At 37.6% G+C, this 19,041-nt stretch overlaps 1 protein-coding gene across 1 annotated transcript in view; it reads right to left on the bottom strand.

Annotated features, from left to right (window-relative positions):
- Positions 1–19,041, bottom strand: part of LOC306854936 (thrombospondin type-1 domain-containing protein 7B-like) — a gene marked incomplete at both ends in the record, with an annotated part of 50,102 nt that overhangs the window by 13,424 nt on the left and 17,637 nt on the right. Inside the window, 9 exons of the mRNA XM_079393255.1 lie at positions 2,977–3,080; positions 6,217–6,349; positions 6,453–6,568; positions 6,648–6,888; positions 11,712–11,903; positions 15,056–15,256; positions 15,667–15,822; positions 17,643–17,803; positions 18,690–18,938. Coding sequence (XP_079249381.1) covers positions 2,977–3,080; positions 6,217–6,349; positions 6,453–6,568; positions 6,648–6,888; positions 11,712–11,903; positions 15,056–15,256; positions 15,667–15,822; positions 17,643–17,803; positions 18,690–18,938 — 1,553 coding nt within the window. The remainder of the gene's footprint in view (positions 1–2,976; positions 3,081–6,216; positions 6,350–6,452; positions 6,569–6,647; positions 6,889–11,711; positions 11,904–15,055; positions 15,257–15,666; positions 15,823–17,642; positions 17,804–18,689; positions 18,939–19,041) is intronic.

A 19,041-nucleotide genomic window follows, 5' to 3' on the forward strand; every position in this document is an offset into this window, starting at 1 on the left:
GTTTTGCTAATTTCGTTGTGTTGCAACTTGTTTCTGTAGTGTTGTGACTTGTTTCTGTTGTATTGCAGCTTGTTTCCGTTGTGTTGCAACTTGTTTCTGTTGTATTGCAGCTTGTTTCTGTTGTGTTGAGACTTGTTTCTGTTTTGCTGCAGCTTGTTTCTGTTGTGTTGCGACTTGTTTCTGTTGTGTTGTGGCTTGTTTCTGTTGTGTTGCAACTTGTTTCTGTTGTGTTGCAGCTTGTTTCTGTTGTGTTGCGACTTGTTTCTGTTGTATTGCAGCTTGTTTCCATTGTGTTGCAACTTGTTTCTGTTGTGTTGTGACTTGTTTCTGTTGTGTTGTGGCTTGTTTCTGTTGTGTTGCAACTTGTTTCTGTCGTGTTGTGACTTGTTTCTGTTGTATTGCAGCTTGTTTCCGTTGTGTTGCAACTTGTTTCTGTTGTATTGCAGCTTGTTTCCGTTGTGTTGCAACTTGTTTCTGTTGTGTTGTGCTAATTTAGTTGTGTTGCAACTTGTTTCTGTAGTGTTGTGACTTGTTTCTGTTGTGTTGCAACTTGTTTCTGTTGTGTTGTGACTTGTTTCTGTTGTGTTGTGACTTGTTTCTGTTGTGTTGTGACTTGTTTCTGTTGTGTTGCAGCTTGTTTCTGTTGTGTTGTGGCTTGTTTCTGTTGTATTGCAGCTTGTTTCCGTTGTGTTGCAACTTGTTTCTGTTGTGTTGTGACTTGTTTCTGTTGTGTTGTGGCTTGTTTCTGTTGTGTTGCAACTTGTTTCTGTTGTGTTGTGACTTGTTTCTGTTGTGTTGCAGCTTGTTTCTGTTGTGTTGTGGCTTGTTTCTGTTGTGTTGCGACTTGTTTCTGTTGTGTTGCGGCTTGTTTCTGTTGTATTGCAGCTTGTTTCCGTTGTGTTGCAACTTGTTTCTGTTGTGTTGTGACTTGTTTCTGTTGTGTTGTGGCTTGTTTCTGTTGTGTTGCAACTTGTTTCTGTTGTGTTGTGACTTGTTTCTGTTGTATTGCAGCTTGTTTCTGTTGTGTTGCGACTTGTTTCTGTTGTATTGCAGCTTGTTTCCGTTGTGTTGCAACTTGTTTCTGTTGTGTTGTGCTAATTTCGTTGTGTTGCAACTTGTTTCTGTAGTGTTGTGACTTGTTTCTGTTGTGTTGTGACTTGTTTCTGTTTTGTTGCAGCTTGTTTCTGTTGTGTTGTGGCTTGTTTCTGTTGTGTTGCAACTTGTTTCTGTTGTGTTGTGACTTGTTTCTGTTGTATTGCAGCTTGTTTCCGTTGTGTTGCGACTTGTTTCTGTTGTATTGCAGCTTGTTTCCGTTGTGTTGCAACTTGTTTCTGTTGTATTGCAGCTTGTTTCCGTTGTGTTGCAACTTGTTTCTGTTGTGTTGTGACTTGTTTCTGTTGTGTTGCAACTTGTTTCTGTTGTGTTGTGGCTTGTTTCTGTTGTATTGCAGCTTGTTTCTGTTGTGTTGCGACTTGTTTCTGTTGTATTGCAGCTTGTTTCTGTTGTGTTGCGACTTGTTTCTGTTGTGTTGTGACTTGTTTCTGTTGTGTTGTGGATTGTTTCTGTTGTGTTGCGACTTGTTTCTGTTGTATTGCAGCTTGTTTCCATTGTGTTGCAACTTGTTTCTGTTGTGTTGTGACTTGTTTCTGTTGTGTTGTGGCTTGTTTCTGTTGTGTTGTGGATTGTTTCTGTTGTGTTGCGACTTGTTTCTGTTGTATTGCAGCTTGTTTTTCCGTTGTGTTGCAACTTGTTTCTGTTGTGTTGTGACTTGTTTCTGTTGTGTTGTGGATTGTTTCTGTTGTGTTGCGACTTGTTTCTGTTGTATTGCAGCTTGTTTCCGTTGTGTTGCAACTTGTTTCTGTTGTGTTGTGACTTGTTTCTGTTGTGTTGTGGCTTGTTTCTGTTGTGTTGCAACTTGTTTCTGTTGTGTTGTGACTTGTTTCTGTTGTATTGAAGCTTGTTTCCGTTGTGTTGCAGCTTGTTTCTGTTGTATTGCAGCTTGTTTCTGTTGTGTTGCGACTTGTTTCTGTTGTATTGCAGCTTGTTTCCGTTGTGTTGCAACTTGTTTCTGTTGTGTTGTGACTTGTTTCTGTTGTGTTGTGGATTGTTTCTGTTGTATTGCAGCTTGTTTCTGTTGTGTTGCAGCTTGTTTCTGTAGTGTTGCGACTTGTTTCTGTTGTGTTGTGCTAATTTCGTTGTGTTGCAGCTTGTTTCTGTTGTGTTGTGCTAATTTCGTTGTGTTGCAGCTTGTTTCTGTTGTGTTGCGACTTGTTTCTGTTGAGTAGTGCTAATTTCTTTGTGTTGTGGCTTGATTTCATTGTGTTGCAGATATTTCATTGAGTTGTGCACTTCTAGGCCACTGTACCTAAAGGTGTACAAACACATTTGGAGCCTGATTTAATATGCTGGGCCTCATTCATTCTCAATGAGGAGCAGAACAAATGAGTGTAAAACGTTCGTAAAAACCATCTTATGTAAATTGTTCCACTGAATAATTTCAGTAAGAATGGTTTTACAAATAATTTACATAGATAATCATTCTGCTCATGTTTCCTAAATGAAGCCCACTGTGCACATTTTGAGGGAATCATTTATTTTCAGAGAATACTCTTCTCACTTTCCAAAACTGACAGGCAGAATTTGGTCCTGTACACTGCAAACCACACTTTGAAAGGATCCCTGCTGTGTCTTGATAGGCCAGCACCTTTAAATTTACATGAAGCACCAGCAGGATATTTTAAAAAGGGGCCCGGGGACGGAGATGTCACACCGTGCTGTGTGTCCTCTCTGACATTCTGACAACGTTCTATAAGACGGGAGAGTATGGGGAAAATGGCAAGGATAAAAAAAACCTTCAGGCAGCCAAGAAGTCCCTCTGAATCTCTTAGATAAGTTATCATCCTACTGTAACCCCGGTTTTGCAGAACTTTGCTAATAAAACTTTAAATCATACAGAGATCCTAATCTGTCACTTACCTCTTGTCTCTAGACCAATACCGCATGCCTCTGCGGGCCCACCCACAGCCTGCCTCACTGAATCAGGTACCAGAATGCACTGATGCCAGCGATGGGTCTGCCATCTGCCAGGAAACACCAGTGCACAGAAAACATATTGCGGTGTCTGGGTTACATCCAGTGATACCTTATGAACATTTTGTATTTTATTGGCACATCAAGTAGGGATACACATTACCATGTTTAACGCCACATGTTTGATTACATTTGGGTATTTTTCTAAAGGAGGATTTAAAAAAAAAATGCTCTAAACATTTTAAAGGGTACTTTATAAAAGTACCCTTTAAAAGTCGTGGGGAAGTCGTGGCCTAATGGTTAGCGAGTCGGACTCGTAATCCAAAGGTTGCGGGTTCGAGTCTCGGGCCGGCAGGGATAGTAGGTGGGGGCAGTGAATGTCCAGCGCTCTCTCCACCTTCAATACCACGACTGAGGTGCACTTGAGCAAGGCACCGAACCCCCAACTGCTCCCCGGGCGCCGCAGCATAAAAATGGCTGCCCACTGCTCCGGGTGTATGTTCACGGTGTGTGTGTGTTCACTGCTGTGTGTGTGCACGTTGGATGGGTTAAATGCAGAGCACGAATTCCGAGTATGGGTCACCATACTTGGCAGTATGTCACTTCACTTCACATAAAAGCTTTTTGTTTATTTATTTTTATATGAATTGTTTTTCCTCATTTTTAAGAATGTTCTAGTTTCTCCTATACAGGTGCATCTAAAAAATGTGAATATCGTGAAAAAGTTAATTTTTTATTTTAACATTTCAAAAAGTGAAACTTTCATATATTCTAGATTCATTACATGTAAAGTAAAACATTGCAAAAGTGTTTTGTTTTAAATTTGATGATTAGATCTTACAGCTCACGAAAGTCAAATATCCAGTATCTCAATATTTTAGAATATTTACATTTGAGCTTCATTAAATGACCATCACTACAGTATAAATTCCGCATATCTCTTGTTCTTTGAAGCCACGATAATGGGGAAGACTGCTGACTTGGCAGTGGTCCAGAAGACAATCACTGACACCCTCCACAAAGAGGGTAAGTCACAGACGGTCATTACTGCAAGGGGTGGCTGTTCACAGAGTGCTGTATCAAAGCATATTAAATGTAAAGTTGACTGGAAGGAAGAAACTGAGTAGGAAAAGGTGCACAAGCAACAGGGAGAGCTTCACAAGGAGTGAACTGAAGCTGGAGTCAGTGCATCAAGAGTCACCACACTCAGACGTCTTCAGGAAAAGGTCTACCAAGCCACCTCTGAAACAGAAACATCGTCAGAAGCATCTTACCTGGGCTAAGGAGAAAAATAACTGGACTGTTGCTCAGTGGTCCAAAGTCCTCTTTTCAGATCGAAGTAAATTTTGCATTTCATTTGGAAATCAAGGTCTGGAGTCTGGAGGAAGATTGGAGAGGCACATAATCCAAGCTGCTTGAAGTCCAGTGTGAAGTTTCCGAAGTCTGTGATGATTTGGGGTGCCGTGACGTCTGTTGGTGTTGGTCCATTGTGTTTTATCAAGTCCAAAGTCAATGCACCCGTCTACCAAGAGATTTTGGAGCACTTTATGCTTCCATCTGCTGACAAGCTTTATGGAGATGCTGATTTCCTTTTCCAGCAGGACTTTATCACCTACCCACACAACCGAAACTACTTCCAAGTGGTTTGCTGACCATGATATCACTGTGTTTGATTGGCCAACCAACATGCCTAACTTTATCCCCATATGGAATCTATGGGATATTTTCAAGAGAAAGATGAGAAACAGTTGATCCAACAATACAGACGAGCTGAAGGCTCAATAGTGCCTCAGCAGAGCCACAGGCTGATTGCCTCCATGCCACACCTCACTGATGCTGGAGCTTGTGCTAAAGGAGCCTCGGCCAAGTATTGAGTGCATAAATAAACATACTCTAAAGAACTTGAACTTTTCTGTTTGGCAAATCCTTTTTTTGATTGATCTTAGGAAATATTCTAATATTTTGAGATACTGGATTTTTGACTTTCATGAGCTATAAGCTCTAATCATCAAAAAATTAAAACAAAAAACTTTTGGAATGTTTTACTTTACATTTAATGAATCTAGAATATATGAATGTTTCACTTTTTGAAATGTTAATTTTTTTTTACTTTTTCACGATATTACATTTTTTTGAGATGCACCTGTATATATATATATATATATATATATATATATATATATATATATATATATATAAATCATATAATCACAAACAAAAAAGTTTGTATTTATGTATACACAGTTTGCATTTCTCATGACAATGAATCACTAATAAACCACTGATGATGATATTAAGTCAATATCAAGTTTATTATGATTTACTTGAGAAGTGAGAGATTTTTACATGATCTATATGTAGCTTTGTTGTATATTTTGATCAATAGTATATGTTTTTAGAAATAAATTTATATTTTTGTTCAGAAAGGATGCATAAATTGATTAAATGTGAAAGTAATAACATTTATAGCATAACAAAATATTTCTATTTCAAATAAATGTTTTTTTTTACTTCCTTTTCATTAAAGAATCTTGGAAAAATGCTTTACAATTTAAAATGAATAAATAAATAAATACTGTAAATAAATAAAATCTAAATTAATTAAATACTGTAAATAAATAAAACCAAAATTAATTAATTTAAAAAAGGGTAAAAATACTAAGCAGCATTTTTTTCAACATTGATAATAATAAGAAATGTTATCAACATTGATAATAATAAGAAATGTTTCTTGAGCATCAAATCAGCATATTAGAATAATTTATGATCATGTCACACTGAAGACTGGAGTAATGTTGCTGAAAATTCAGCATCAAATTTGGCATTACAGGAATAAATCACATTTTAAACTATAGTAAAATAGAAAACAGTTATTTTAAATTATAAGAATATTTTACAATATTGCAGTTTTTACTGTATTTTGATCAAATAAATGCTGCATTGGTAAGCATAAGAGACTTCTTTCAAAAACAAGTTACCAACACCAAACTTCTAAACAGCAGTCAATGAATTCTGAAACAACCACACCAAATAGTCAAGCAGTCAGCATATAAGAAATTTGATTAATTTTGTTTTGTATGCTGTAAATTAATTGACTGCTAGCTAACTTGTTGGGTCTTTCCTGGCTTTCCAACTTTTTTTTGCCATTTATCAACATTTCAATTATGAAACTATTTCTCTCTTTACCTGTAAATTGGGCACAGAGGGGGTGGATCACATTCTCTCTCCTCATAAAGAGTATCGGGGCACTCTTGACCTCCATTAGCAGGTCTCTGGATGATGATCCTGTGACGGGACTGGGTTGGTGCAGTAGCATTCACTAGAAAAACAAAGAAATCCACAGTATTGAGAGAAAAAACATGAAGTTCAAACTCGTCAAGGTGTGCCTGGTTAGGACATGTTGTTGCAGATTACAAGTTTACCTGATAAACAGGAAGTGGGACAGGCACTCCATTCGCTAAACAATGTGACGATGCAGTCAATTTTGCAAGGTAAAGGACAAGACCGGATTGATTCTGGACGAGAGGATTCAGGACACCTAAAGTATATTCCAGTATGAGACTATCTGTATGGTGTTCTACACAGAATTTAAGATGAAATATTTTGAGGTGCCTAACCGTTTTGGCAGCACATATCCATTCCCAGCTCTCCTGCACGTGACTTGGCGCATCTGTACCCCTGTACCGCAGGTGGCATCATTCTCCATCTGTGGAGTTGTGCTGTTACCTTCACTCTCTGTGATGGTGTTTGGCATACAGGGATCCCAAGGTGAAGTATCCCAGTTGTATACTGTGCATGAGTGTGTGCCGCAGGGTCTCCACTGCTCCAGCTCAGCGGCCAGAGGACATGGCTTTCCATCTATAACCAGAAAAAAAGGTATTTTTTACATCCCAAACCTGTCACTAGCAACAACAGCTATGTAATTATTTATAACTTCAACAAATCTACTGTGCACTAAAAATACTGCACATTGATTTAATATGGCATCATTGAATCATTTATTAGCCATCCAGCATATTATTATACTGTATATACATATCGATCATTAACTGTGCATATTCATAGTTTGGAGCTCAGTAAGATTTTTTTTTTGTAAAAGTATTAATTTTATTCAGCAATGACATTCAGTTATTCAAAAGTGATACAACCCGAATCCCGCAAATGTTGGGACGTTTTTTTAAATTTTAATAAAATGAAAACTAAAAGACTTTCAAATCACATGAGCCAATATTTTATTCACAATAGAACATAGATAACATAACACGTTTAAACTGAGAAATTTTTACATTTTATGCACAAAATGAGCACATTTCAAATTTGATGCCTGCTAGAGGTCTCAAAATAGTTGGGACGGTGGCATGTTTACCATGGTGTAGCATCTCCTCTTCTTTTCAAAACAGTTTGAAGACATCTGGGCATAGAGGTTATGAGTTTCTGGAGTTTTGTTGTTGGAATTTGGTCCCAATTTTGCCTGATATAGGTTTCCAGCTGCTGAAGAGTTTGTGGTTGTCTTTAACGTATTTTTCCTTTAATCATGGGCCAAATGTTCTCTATAGGGGAAAGATCTGCACTGCAGGCAGGCCAATTCAGCACCTGGACTCTTCTACTACGAAGCCATGCTGTTGTAATAGCTGAAGTATGTGGTTTTGCATTGTCCTGCTGAAATACACGTCGCACATGTTGCTCTAAAACCTTTATATACCGTTCAACATTCATAGTGCCTTCCAAAACATGCAAGCTGCCCATACTGTATGCACTTCGTGGCCTAATGGTTAGCGAGTCGGACTCGTAATCCAAAGGTTGCGGGTTCGAGTCTCAGGCCGGCAGGGATTGTAGGTGGGGGGAGTGAATGTCTAGCGCTCTCTCCACCCTCAATACCACGACTGGGTGCCCTTGAGCAAGGCACCGAACCCCCCAACTGCTCCCTGGGCGCCGCAGCATAAATGGCTGCCCACTGCTCCGGGTGTGTGTTCACGGTGTGTGTGTTCACTGCTGTGTGTGTGCACGATGGATGGGTTAAATGCAGAGCACGAATTCCGAGTATGGGTCACCATACTTGGCAGTATGTCACTTCACTTCACGTATGCACCCCCATACCATCAGAGATGTTGGCTTTTGAACTGAACGCTGAGGAAACGCTGGAAGGTCTCCAGCCTCTTTAGCTCGGAGGACACGTCATACGTGATTTCCAACAAGAATGTCAAATTTGGACTCATCTGACCATAGAACACTTTTCCACTTTGAAACAGTCCATTTTAAATGAGCCTGGGCCCACAGGACACGACGGCGCTTCTGGACCATGTTCACGTATGGCTTCCTTTTTTCATGATAGAGCTTTAGTTGGCATCTGCAGATGGCATGGCGGATTGTGTTTACCGACAGTGGTTTCTGGAAGTATTCCTGGGCCCATTTAGTAATGTCAATGACAGAATCATGCCGATGAGTGATGCAGTATTGTCTGAGGGCCCGAAGACCATGGGCAAAGGTCTTCGGCCTTGTCTCTTATGGACAGTGATTTCTCCAGTTTCTCTGAATCTTTTGATGTTATGCACTGTAGATGATGAGATTTGCAATGCCTTTGCAATCTGACATTGAGGAACGTTGACATACTCTTTCACAGATTGGAGAGCCTCTGCCCATCTTTACTTCTGAGAGACTCTGCCTCTCTAAGACATCCCTTTTATAGCTAATCATGCTACAGACCTGATGTCAATGAACTTAATTAGTTGCTAGATGTTCTCCCAGCTGAATCTTTTCATAATTTCTTGGTTTTTTCAGCCCTTTGTTGCCCTCGTGCCAACTTTTTTGAGACCTGTAGCAGGCATCAAATTTGAAATGAGCTCATTTAGTGGATAAAAGTGTAAACTTTCTCCATTTAAACATTTGTTATGTTATCTATGTTCTATTGTGAATAACATATAGTGCACTCAATAAGTATTGGAACAGTAAAGACAAAATTGCTCTGTTGGCTGTGGAGTCAAGACATTTGCAAATATCATTAAAAGATGAATATGTGACAAAACTACAGAATGTCACATTTTATTATTAGCCGTTTCAACACATATATGTTCTACCAAATAAAAAGAACAGCACTTTTAGAGTTCATCCCACTCATTGATGTGAGTGTAAGTATTGGGACAGTTGAACATAAGGCAGATATAAAAGATTAAAAGCTATTATTTAGTTGCAAATCCCTTGCACACAATCACAGCAGTGAATCTGTGACCCATTGACATCACCAGACTCTTGGTCTCATCCTTTGAAATGCTTTTCCCAGCCTTTAAGCCAATTCTAATTGTTGCTTGTTTTGGGGAGTTTCTGCCTTTACTCTCCTCTCCAGCTGGTGAAATTAATGTTCAATCGGATTTAAATCTGGGGTGGTGATGGCGCAGTGGATAAGACACATACCTTTGGTGTGAGAGACCCGGGTTCGAATCCACTGTGAGACACCAATGTGTCCCTGAGCAAGACACTTAACCCCCTAGTTGCTCCAGAGGCGTGCGACCTCTGACATATATAGCAATTGTAAGTCGCTTTGGATAAAAGCGTCAGCTAAATGAATAAATGTAAATCTGGAGATTGACTTGGGCAATCTGAGACTTTCCATTTCTTTGCCCTTATAAATTTATTGACTGAACTGGCAGGGTGTTTTTGGTCATTGTCCTGATGCAATATGAAGCACTTCCCAATGAATCTGGTGACATTTTCTTGAATATTGGTAGGCAAGATGGTTTTGTACCCTTCCAAATTCATTCTGCTACTGTCATCATGCATTAAGTCATCAGTAAAGTTGAGAGGGCCTGTTCCAGAGGCAGCCATGCATACCCATGCCACGACAACACCTCCACCATGCTTTACAGATGAGGCTGTATGCTTGGGATCATTGCAGTTCCCTTTTTTCTCCACATTTTTGCTTTCCCATCACTTAGATAAAGGTTCATCTTTGTCTCATCAGTCCATAAACACAGTTCCAAAACTCTTCTGGCTTACCTTTGTGCTTTTTTGCAAACTCTAATCTTGCCTTTCTATTTTTGGTGCTGGTCAGAGGTTTGCATCTTGCTGTGTAGCATCTGTAATTCTGTGTCAAAGTCTCCTGAGGACAGTAGATTGTCAGAGCATCACCCCAGCTTTCTGGAAGTTGTTGGTGATTTTACAGACACGTCTTTTAGGATTCATTTTCACAGCTTTTATGATTTGTCTGTCATCAACTACTGTTGTTTTCTCAGCCGATCAGGTCGTTGTTGGTTGCTGGTGTCGCTGGTGGTTTCCAAACTCTTGATTTCTCCATGCCCTTTGTTTTTGCTAGAGCTCTAACTGACTTCCTCTTTTCTTTTAGCATCCAAATTGCTTGCTTTTCTCTCAAAGTCAGCTCCCTCGTCTTCATCCTGGTTTGTGTGTGTCATCATCGAATGCAAGATTCAGAATGCAGAAGTTATGGATATAACTGATACGACACATTCCCTGCTTTTAATATCTGAAGAATTAATGCAACAGGACACAGCTGATCACTTAGAAAGACCTGTGATGCAACTGTCCCAATACTTATGCTCACATCAGATAGAGGATGAAACTCTAAAAGTGCTGAACTTCTTAGCTGGTAAAACATCTATATGTTGAATCACCCAATAATAAAATGTGACATTCTGTAGTTTTGTCTCATATTTATCTTTTAATCATATTTGTAAATGTCTTGACTCCACAGCCAACAGAGCAATTTTGTCTTTACTGTTCCAATACTTTTGAAGGGCACTGTATTGGCTCATGTGATTTGAAAGTCTTTTAGTTTTAATTTTATTCAAATTTAAAAAAACGTCCCAACATTTCCAGAATTCGGTACAGAATACGCTGTTCTTTTAAACTTTCTTTTCTTCAAAGGATCCAGAAAAAAAATTAAGTGTGATTCAGCACCACAAATTAGCATATAAGAATGATTTTTGAAGGATCATGTAACACTGAAGACTGGAGTAATGAATGCTAAAAATTCTGGGAATAAATTACATTTAAAAATATAAATTTTAAATGACTATTGCAATTGTAATATAATTATATATAACGGTATATATAATAATGATATATAACCGTTTTTGATCAAATAAATCCAGCCTTGGTGTACTGAAGAGGCTTCTTTAAAAATGGATATATAACAAAATGTATAAATAACGTGTATACACACACCCACACATATTTAAGGATGAAGGGCCATATGTTTGAGGGGTCAAACAAAGGATATGTCCCGAGTGAATGTGTCATAAAGAAAGTATCTATAATTCATTGGAAAGAGCTGCTTTATGGGCACCAGCATGAAAGAAGGGGATGACAGGACAAAGACTAATAGAACGTCATTTTAAAATGGGGATTAGATATTTGTAAATCAGAGTCTACAGTTTAAAAAGGCATTTGAATAATTAAATCGAAAGAGTCACAAAGAAGGGCCCAGTATGTGAGGCCTGTTGTACCCAGTTTTCATAATTTGTGCTTTGTGTATTTATTAATTATCGTCTTTGAGTGTTCACAATATAACTTGACAAAACATAACCATATCATTATCATCTTTATCATAATGGAAATTTTTAATTGCATGAAAGTCTGAGCTCAACTTGTGCGCTATTCACTTGGCCTGGTGTCCTACGTACGTTGCACATACTAAATGCTTGTGAATCAAATGTTTAATCTGAGCTCACACTTTCCAGGAAGAGCCAGAACAAGACGTGAGCGACTTTGTTTTCCCTCTTGGTGTTTACTGGAGCAGGACTGGGAACAGGAAGTCCAGGGGCTCCAGTGTCCCAGTACACAGTCCCCAGGAAATGGCATCTCACACGGCTGCCGGATTGGAGGAGGATCTCCTGAACACTGATGATTAGGGACTGGATCACCTATAATCCAAAGAGGAAAGCAGACATGTTTGTTGAATGCATCTAATTAGGAAAAGAAATCTCAGTGGTCTTCTTTCTTTATATACTGTATATATATATATATATATATATATATATATATATATATATTGACATACTGTATAATGTTTATCTTTTCACAGTTTCTTTTTTGAATAACACTTATTTTTTCCCAATAAACAAGCATATTTAATTAACATCTTCTTCGAATACAAACAAAGGAAATATGCAATTAAATTTACTGCCAAGAAACAAAATTAGAACATTGAAATAATGATCATGGCTTGTTTTAAGCACAGGAAAATCTCGGTTTACTCTTATCTTGCACCTAACAATCCCTTTTCTTTAATTAAAGTAGAATAATATGCAAATAAGATGTTTAATAGCACTCTGATTGCTCTATTCTTTTCTCAAAGACCATGATTGGACAACGTTAAAGCACTTTTTTAATTAACAGACAGCTTGAAAATAATTATCTGATAATGAATAGTGCAGTAAAACATTAGCGCTAAACTTCACTCAGTTCACAATGGAAAATATTCTAAAGAGTCCTAACTGCTTCAATGCAAAAATAAATATATAAAAATAAATAAATACCAAGGATGAAAGAACATTTCAGTGGCGATTTCTTATTTTTTAAAACATTAATCTCACTAAATGTTGTTAGTTTTATGCTTAAAATAGGAAAAAAAACTTGTAAGTTACAGTATATACAAACAATTTATATATATTTTTATAAATGAGTTTAAGTAGGATCCGCTTTTTCTTGTAATTAGCATAATTTTAACCACAATTGTAAATGTTTTGAACAAGAAAGAAAAGAAAGTTAAATTTTTTAGGTTAGATCAACTCGCATATACAAAACAATCTCACAGAAGATCTTTTTATTTTTGAGACTGGAAAGAACAATGGACAAATATACACAAACACAGAATCAACTAGAACATGCTCTTCAGGTTGTTTGTGAGATAAAAGAACAAAATAAAAGGTGAGTAATAAACATAACTGGTCTGGACAGACTCTCCTCTGAGAATCAGATATTGAGCCGCAATAGTTCATTTCTTCATTACATCTCAGATGCAGCAAGGGCAACGTTTCTCCAATTGATGTTAGGCCTTAAAAATCAATCTCTCTGAATTGTATTCGTTGCCTAAGATATAAATGCACAAACGGAGCTCTTTTTTTTAAAGAGACTGTCTCGTCTGAAGATGCACAGCTCTTAATATGTATTTTTATGACCCCTGTAATCACCACTTTCCTGTTGCGTTATAAGGGTTTATTTCATTTTCTTTTCACATGGCAGACAGGGAGATTTTTTCACCTATTTGTACTGTTAGAAGAAGCAATTTCCCAGAGTGATTATCTTCCTAAAGCATTAAAAACTGCCTTATAGTGTGCCAGAACTTGCAGTGCTGCTGATAGACAGCAGAATTCAACAGCATGCTACTTCATAAACATCGAACTTGCAGTCAGATCACAGAAACTGCAGTGATAACTTTTGCAAATGAAGCTGTGAACCATGTCTGGCCATTGCAAAAACTACACTTTGAGCTTTTTGCTAAGGCCACTAAGCAATTTTCTATAGCAACCATTCAAAATTTAATAGCAAATGCATAGTAATACTTTATCAATACTTTATGTACATGGCAATACAGAAAACACCAACTAAATTTTCATTAGAAAATGTAAAAATCTAGTGTATGATTTATAAACTCACATTGAATAGCTGGGATGTTCAGTTTTATTTTTGATCTAATGTTGTTTAGGGAACGTCAGATAAGGTGACTTTAACCGAGTGTAAAGTGATTATAACTCAAATCTCCAGCAAGAATATATTATCACTTTAAATCAACTGCACTTCAAATTTAATGGAGTTGGCATTTCAGCTTCACTTTGTATTTTTCAGAACATTCCAAGTGCATGTTGGGAAGATGATGCTGTCAGGTTTAATGCAGAAATGTGTGTGTCGGATGTAAAATTCCAGCTCCACCACATCCAGCCATGCCTGACGACTGCCTAGCCACAGACAGACATATTTCAAATACAGCTGTAAACCCCTTAAGACCACTTATATACTTACTACTCATGGACAACACATGCTGGCACTTGATGTGGATGAGTGACGTTACAATGAAAGACCTTAGAGGACACCTAAGGCTCCTTGGCAGTTGTGTGTCAAAACTGCATCTTAAACTCATCTCAATGAGAAGCACAGAAGACAGATAAGAAATATGCCACATACCCGCTGGGAGGAGAGGAGATTAAAAGATAGCTGATCATTTGCTTATGCGAGTAAAAATAACTAATCGCTGAAGAGTTTGAGGATGGGGATAACAGAAGGCTGAAAGTAATTAGAGGGATGAAGGTGAAGAATGATGGGATTGAGGAAGATAATTACAGGGATAGTTCTGTACATGCTGTCCTTATTTAATCACCTTCATGCAGTTTTTTAGAACGATTTTTCTGGAGATTTTTTTGCTAAATGTCTACAATGCCTATGCTTGGGGTCAGTAAGATTTTTAAATGTTTTTAAAATAAGTTTAAGGCTACACGTTTATTTGATAAAAAAATACAGTAAAAACAGTAATATTGTGAAATATTTGCACAATTTAAAATAAATGTTTTTTATTTAATATATTTTAAAATGCAATTTATTCCTGTGATGCAAAGCTGAATTTTCAGCAGCATTAATCCAGTCTTCAGTGTCACACGATCCCTCAGAAATCATTCTGTTAGGCTGATTTGCTGTTCAAGAAACATTATCAATGTTGTAAACAGCTTTTCAAGATTCTTTAATAAATAGAAAGTTCAAAAGAACAACATTTATTTGAAAAATAAACAACGCGTTTACTGCCACTTTTGAACAATTTAATGGTTCCTTGCTGAGTAAAAGAAAACAACAACAATAACAACAAAAAATCTTATTGGCACCAAAACTCTAAAATCATATGGACTGCATGATACTTTTAGGGTGCTTTTTAGTTTCTTTGTATGGAAAAGAGCATATTGGACAATCTACAGAATAACTCCTTTTGTGTTCCATGAAGTAACTTCATGAAGGTAAGAAAATGATGACAGATTTTTCCGTTCTCGGTCAACTATTCCAGTAAAAAAGGAAACGGTGAGCTGCATACCTGTGGCAGACAAACACTCCAGAGTCTGTTCTTGGAATCCTGGGCCACACGATCCATTTTGCGGAACACAGGGCCCCTGTGAGGTCACTCGCCACTGGAAACAGACGGGGTCATCGCAGGTCATCGCTTCGCTGACATGAGGGCAACTGTCGGACTCCACAAAAGACCCCTTAATTACAGAACGAGTTCTCACCCTAAAACCTGTGATGAGTACGCATGCAAAATAACAAAGGAAAAGAACTATCAGGGATGACTCAAACAGTAAACCTGCTCAATGCCAACATTTTTGCAGATACTGTTCCCACACTCTGGTAAAATAAGCAGCGCAACAGTCAAATATCTTGGCCAAATATCTATGCCCATTAAGGAAAGGAGAGAAGAAACAGAAAACGGAATATAAAGAAAAAGGTGTTTATAGCAAGTCTAAATAGAGGAATACAGCTGAGTAGGCGGCACCACAGCTTAGGGTCAGAAATACGCCACACCTGATATTCACACATGATTTACATTACCGAGAGAAGAAACCAAGGACAGGGGGTGTGAATCTAAGTGTGTGTGATTCAGATTTAGATATGTGCGATCTGGTTTGATGGGATGTTTTTGTCTCTCACCTCTTCTCCCTTGAAGTTCCAAACAGTTGTCATGGAGACAGGGTCCCCAGGGTGACCAAGGCGTGAGGGGACAATGTTTCTGACAGGGAATGAAGCAAGACTCAGCCAATAGCGGTAAGGGCCCGGTGCACAAGTTCCTGCCAACAGGCCGATTCACTAATAATAAAAAACAGAGAGATTTACCATAAAAAGTGGTATATTTTCAAAACTATATGAAATGCATTTTTAAAGATCTAACAGAAGCTTGCACAATAATAAATGTAATTCAAATCCGTCTTTCTCACAGTGTGGCCAAAGATTATCATTTAAATAAAAAAACTGAAATGCAGAGGAAACAAAATCTCCCCCTTAGCGTTCTGCCCTGAGACTCAACAGCCTATGAAGGATTAAATAAAATGAAAGCAATCTAGAAAATCTTTTTTTCCCCACAGTGTTTATACCGTCAATGTTTAAAAAAAGACTCTCATCTGTGTTAATCACATTTGCTTATTGTAATGCGAGATGGACATATTTTTAGTGCTCTGATCCAAAACCAGAAAATCTTCCAAGACATCATCCTCACTGAAATGGAATCTTATAAATGACTTGGATCGTGCTTCATAGGCCGCAAACTCTTTACACTCTTCTTGTTTCTAAGCTAACGGCACAATACTTTAATAAGCATCAAGCTATATTATGCCCACATATACAAGGTAGAATTTTTCAATTAGATTGAAACCTTTTTATCATTGTATATTACATTTTTGTACTGAATGACGCATAAGTCTAAACAACTAAACTTGACTTTGTTTGCCACTGAGCTTATTTCAATGTTTTTGCTCATTAAGGCTGCATTTGTTTAAAAAAATACAGTAAAACAGCAATATTGTGAAATATTATTACAATTTAAAATAACTGTGTTGTAAATATATTTAAAATTTTAATTAATTCCTGTCATCATCCTGAAATCATTGTAATATGCTGATTTACTGTTAAAAAAACATTGTGTATTGTTATCATTGTGCTGCTTACAAAGGGAGATATTTCTTTTTAAAAAAATCCCTTTTCTAGAACTACAAGGAACGACTCGTATGGACTACAAAGTTGTTTGAGATGAGAAAAATCTTAGCAGAACAGACCACCGGTGATCACCGCGAGACGCATGCCGGTTAGAAAAGTGTCCAACCCTGTGTCCCAATGCGCATACTATCCACCCTATCTGCCCTAAATAGTATTGAAAATTACTAATGTCACATAGACTATAGGATGGAGAACGGTCTTGCCAAGCATCCTCGAAGAACGAACTGGGAAGGATGCGAGGGCACAGAACGCACACTTATGAGAATTGAGATGTACTGCGTTCTTGCTTAACTTTTTTTTTTTTTGCGGATCAAACGCTGTTTGTGTTTTTTTTTTTTATTAACAATATCATAAAGAAACAGATAAACATTAGAACAAGAACATAAGAGCATAAAGACATATGAACATATGAGGGATACAATAAATTTTTTTAAGTAATAAGTAAAAAAATAAAATAATTTAAATAAGTAAATAAATTGTATACAGTCATAAACAGTTATACAAATATTTTACAACTATAAAAGTTATAACTAGTTAATAAATTTTTTTTTATAATATTGGATGTTTTTAAGGCTTTTTTACTAGAGGAGATTCTTTGAAGTGATGAGTAAAGCAAAAGTAAATCAGAAGAGAAAATTTTACAATTAGGTTTAAAGTTAAGGCATCGCTCTTTGTGAATGTGGAATTTTCCCATCATACAAATACAATCCAGGGCATCCTCTAGTTCCCTACTGTCAGAAACCACTGAATGAAAGAGAACCTTAACCGCAGAAATGTTACACAGTCGAAAGAATACAAGAAGTAAAGATGCTGAAATTTGAAGCCAGAATCGTTTAGTATAGGGACAGAAATAGAATAAATGTGAAAGAGAGTTAATAATCATATTTCTATGTTAATAATCTATAGATAGTTCTTACTATGGGATGGTACTGTGTTGTCATGGATCCTGACACAATATGCCTCTCGGGTCCGGATCCCACGTCCACACAGGATGCTGGTATTGTTATGGCGATGGTCCTGCTGACTCAAAAGTGGGGTCACCTGGCATGGTTTCCAATTGGTCACCCTCCACTCATACCTGTATTTCCAGCCAATTAAAAAAACATTAATTTGAAGTCAAATTAAATAGTCATCTATTCCTCTCTTTATCTCCTTGCACTGGCTCCAGTGGCAGCTCGCATCAAGTTCAAGACACTGATGCTTGCATAAACTACCACAGGCTCAGCACCCTCCTACTTCCACTCACTATTACTAACCTACATCCCCTCCAGAAGTCTGAGATCTGCTAGTGAACGACGCCTTGTGGTACCATCACAGAGAGGCTCAAAATCACTCTCCAGAACATTCTTGTTCACCATTCCTGGCTGGTGGAATAATCTTCCCACCCCTCTCCGGAATGCTGGATCCCTGTCAATCTTCAAGCAACAACTGAAAACTCATCTCTTTCGACACTACTTGACTTCATCCTAAACTTAAAAAAAAAAAAAAATCTCTTTATTTATTCCTTCCCTTGCTAGCTTGTACTTATTTGAACAATGCCTGAGACTTGGTGTTACCAGCACTTCCTCTGTCTGATTGCCTTTTCAAGATGAATTGCTTTATGTGTTCCCCAATTGTAAGTCGCTTTGGATAAAAGCATCAGCAAAATGACTAAATATAAATGTAAATCTATTCAGTCTTTTCAAAGTCACAATGAAATTGAAGTAGCAACATATCTTTTCTTCTATATTATGACAGGACTCCAAGCTAAACGGATTATAAAAAAATAAATACAAAGCAGAGTAACATTTGATTAAAAGTTATGTGGTCAATTTAAAAAAAAAGAAATTAAACCTAAGCATGGGTTAATCATTCACAAAATCAATAACATGCATTTATGGTGAATTTTATTTTCATGCTGAGTTTAAGAACTACAACATTTGAAAAGATTTGGATGCACAATTCTGGCAATGCTGTCTCTTCACCTTGGGCACAGTGGCAGAGTGTCTTCTAAAACATTACAGTTTGCTTTTTCCTCCAGGGCAGGGCATGGCTCTCCTCCACCAATGGCTGCTCTCTCCAGGCTGCGGCTCCTGATTCTGAAGCCAGGGGATTGGTCAGATGTCCGACACGTCTTTGAACACGGACTCCACTGTAACCAATCAGACACTTTACAGTCTCTGGGCATCACGCATGAACGAAAGTTCACTGGGCTGATGTCATGGTCGCAAAGGCTGGGGGTGAGAAGGAAATTTACAGTGTCATCTTTTTTTACCGCATTTCTATGACATTGTAAAATGAAGAACTGTACTGCTGTAAAAAGATGATTGATATTTT

This window comes from Barbus barbus, assembly GCF_936440315.1.
Source record: "Barbus barbus genome assembly, chromosome: 35".
Classification (NCBI taxonomy): Eukaryota; Metazoa; Chordata; class Actinopteri; order Cypriniformes; family Cyprinidae; genus Barbus; species Barbus barbus.